Source organism: Gossypium hirsutum, chromosome D06, assembly GCF_007990345.1.
Source record: "Gossypium hirsutum isolate 1008001.06 chromosome D06, Gossypium_hirsutum_v2.1, whole genome shotgun sequence".
Classification (NCBI taxonomy): Eukaryota; Viridiplantae; Streptophyta; class Magnoliopsida; order Malvales; family Malvaceae; genus Gossypium; species Gossypium hirsutum.
In genome coordinates this window covers 65,593,706-65,596,501 of record NC_053442.1, presented here as the reverse complement: position 1 = coordinate 65,596,501, position 2,796 = coordinate 65,593,706, and the positions used below count along the sequence as shown (strand labels likewise).

The window sequence follows — 2,796 nt, the reverse complement described above, 5'->3', positions numbered from 1 at the left end:
ACGGGTTGTTATAGCACCCTTAGTGCTAAGCAAGCACATCCCCATTAGTGGTCGATTCCGTTGGAGCCAATGAGGTCCTTTAGCAATAATTGGAAAAGCTTATTTCATGTCTTGATCAATGTCTTTGGCAAACTTCTTTGCATACTCCAAAATGTAAAGTCGACAGAGTTTTATCCTGAAAAACTATCGCATTACAAGCATTCCATAGCCCTCAAATAATAGTGACAAAGAGCACGCCCCATGGTATACCAAACTCCCTCATCATAGCTCACAATTCATATTTAAAATAAGGATAAAATACATTCAAGGTCACTAAACTATTAAAAAGTTTACATTTTACTCAACTTAAAAAAGTTACAAAATGAGCACTAAAATATTTGAAAGTTTTTGTTTAAGTCACTAGGTTGTTAAGTTTTTTTTTTTAAGTTCAGCTAGCGAGCTCCAAGTGATGATTCGATGATCAAAATGGTAAATCAATACCCATTGATAAGTAAAAGAGCTTACCTTAGATCTAAGTCGACATGGTGGTCAGTGTCAGATATCAAAGAAGAAAGTTGTTTGGATTAAAAATTCATGACATTCAAAGTTGTTTCATGCAAAAAAAAAAATTATAAAAGAGTAGGGGAAAAAGAGCTTTCGATTGGTGTAGGTGATGCAAATGAAGAAGGCCAAACGATAACGATTTTAACAACCCAGTGAATTAAATGAAAACTTTCGAATAGTTCAATGACCATTTTGTAACTTTTTGAAGTTGAGTGACCAAAACGTAAACACACTAATAGTTTAGTGACATTGGGTGTAGTTTAACCTAAAAACATGTTATCAATAAATTAAAAAAACAAAGGTAAAAAGACATCTCCAATCCCTTTCAATTTCAAAATTGAGCAGATCAGTCCCTCTCGAAAAAATCAAAGCAATTTAATCATTGCCAATTTCAAAAGTGAGAAACCGGACAAGTAATTGCGATGTTAATGTTTTCCACTAATTGTACATGATTTTGATTGGTACAATAATAAATTTAACCCTCAAAGTTTACACATTCTGTCAACTTGGTCCTAATTTAACAAATTTATTTCGCAACATTTGTGTAAATATGTAAATGATTATGGTAAAATTGTTTTTTTTTTAGAATTAAGGCCAAAATGACAAAAATATGTAAATATAAAGGCTAAATTTGTTACTATACCAATCAAAATTATGTATAATTGATGGAAGACATTAACACCTAGAGGTGCTCATGGGCTAGGTGGGGCCGGGCTTTATAATAAATATTTTTTTTATTTTTTAATTTTAAAATACTTTTAAAATACTTTTTTTATTTTTTCAAATAAATTTTTGGTGTTTATTAAAAAAAGGGCCTGGTCGGGCCGGGACCAGGCTTAGGAATTTTTTTCCGGGCCGAGTCTGGACAAAATTTTAAGCCCATATTTCGGGTTGGGTCGGGCCGGACCTAGGATGTGGGACAAAATTTTTTCTAGGCCCGGCCCGTCCCATGAGCACCTCTATTAACACCGTGATTGACAAGGTTTAAATTGCTACAATTTTTTTGAAATGGACCAATTTACTCAATTTTAAAATTGAGAGGGACTGGAAAGATATTTTTACTAAAAACAAATTTAAAAAATATATTTTTTAATAATATTATTATTAGAAAATCTGATAATGTGATTATTATAAAGGAAAGCGGGGACTGTACTCTAACGCTTTGTGATTGTTTGGATGACGTCATCTTCGTCTCAATCACCAACATTATAATAAACTGAAACCAGTGCCATTTTCGCTTCTCATTTTCCCTTCAAATTTTTGTTTTTCAAAATAATCTCTGAAAATCTGATTCCTTTTCCCCCTTTTTTCTTCAATGGCAGCCGAAGAAGAATTCCAAGAATCAGATGTTATATTCCCCGACGCCACGCTTAACGGCGGAGCTCCTCTTCCCTCCGATGAATTAATAGATCGCCGGCGATTCTTATCCAAAACCGTCCGTTCTGTTCCCGTTAACATCCCGCTTCATCAACGTAGTACTATCGTTTTCGATTACGGTGGTGATTTAGATGAAGATCGGGAAATTGTGCCGCCGCATGTGATATTAGAACGGAGAATCGCTGCGAAAACGGCGTTTTCGGTTTGTACAGGTAATGGAAGAACGCTTAAAGGAAGGAATTTGAGTCAAGTTCGGAATTCGATTCTCAGGTTGACTGGATTTTTGGAAGTATAAAAAAATTATATATATGTTTAATTTTTTTTCAATTCTTTTTTTTTCATCATTTCAAAATTCAGAATTGATTGGGAAAAAAGAATTTGATTTTATATGTTATATATAAAAATTATTGATGAGTTTCAATTATTATTACTATATCTTTCTATTTGCTTATGATTTTTTTTTCTTTTTGCTTTAATTTCTAGTTTTCATGTAATTTAATTTCTTAGTTTGATTTTTTTTTTAAGAATTTGATTATATTTTTCACTTATAATTCAGTGGAATATTCTTAATATGAATGTATTTAATTTTAGTAAATTAGACTTAAAACTATATTCTAAATTTATAAGGATAAATCTTAAAATTATACATTAACTTTGATCTCAGATAATATATATATGAAATTTTAATTTTGATTCAATCATACACATTTAAAATATATATCGATTTATTTTTATATTGGATAAATGTAATTATTTGTGTATGCAATATATAAGCATAAATTATGCTATATCAATATTGTGTTTATAAATTTAAACCAAAATTTATGTATAGAATTTCATATTAAACCGAAGTTTGCTATGCATAGTTTTGAGATT

The 2,796-nt window shown here is 30.8% G+C and overlaps 1 protein-coding gene across 1 annotated transcript; it reads left to right on the top strand.

Annotated features, from left to right (window-relative positions):
* Positions 1-1,697: 1,697 nt before the first annotated feature.
* Positions 1,698-2,344, top strand: LOC107961530 (uncharacterized). The gene has a single exon (XM_016897642.2). It carries the CDS (start codon positions 1,859-1,861, stop codon positions 2,213-2,215), a length of 357 nt encoding a protein of 118 aa, XP_016753131.2. The 5' UTR covers positions 1,698-1,858; the 3' UTR covers positions 2,216-2,344.
* Positions 2,345-2,796: the final 452 nt, after the last annotated feature.

Bases quoted from the DNA above. Each gene is read 5' to 3' on its own strand.
- LOC107961530 (XM_016897642.2), top strand. From the start codon at position 1,859: ATGGCAGCCGAAGAAGAATTCCAAGAATCAGATGTTATATTCCCCGAC.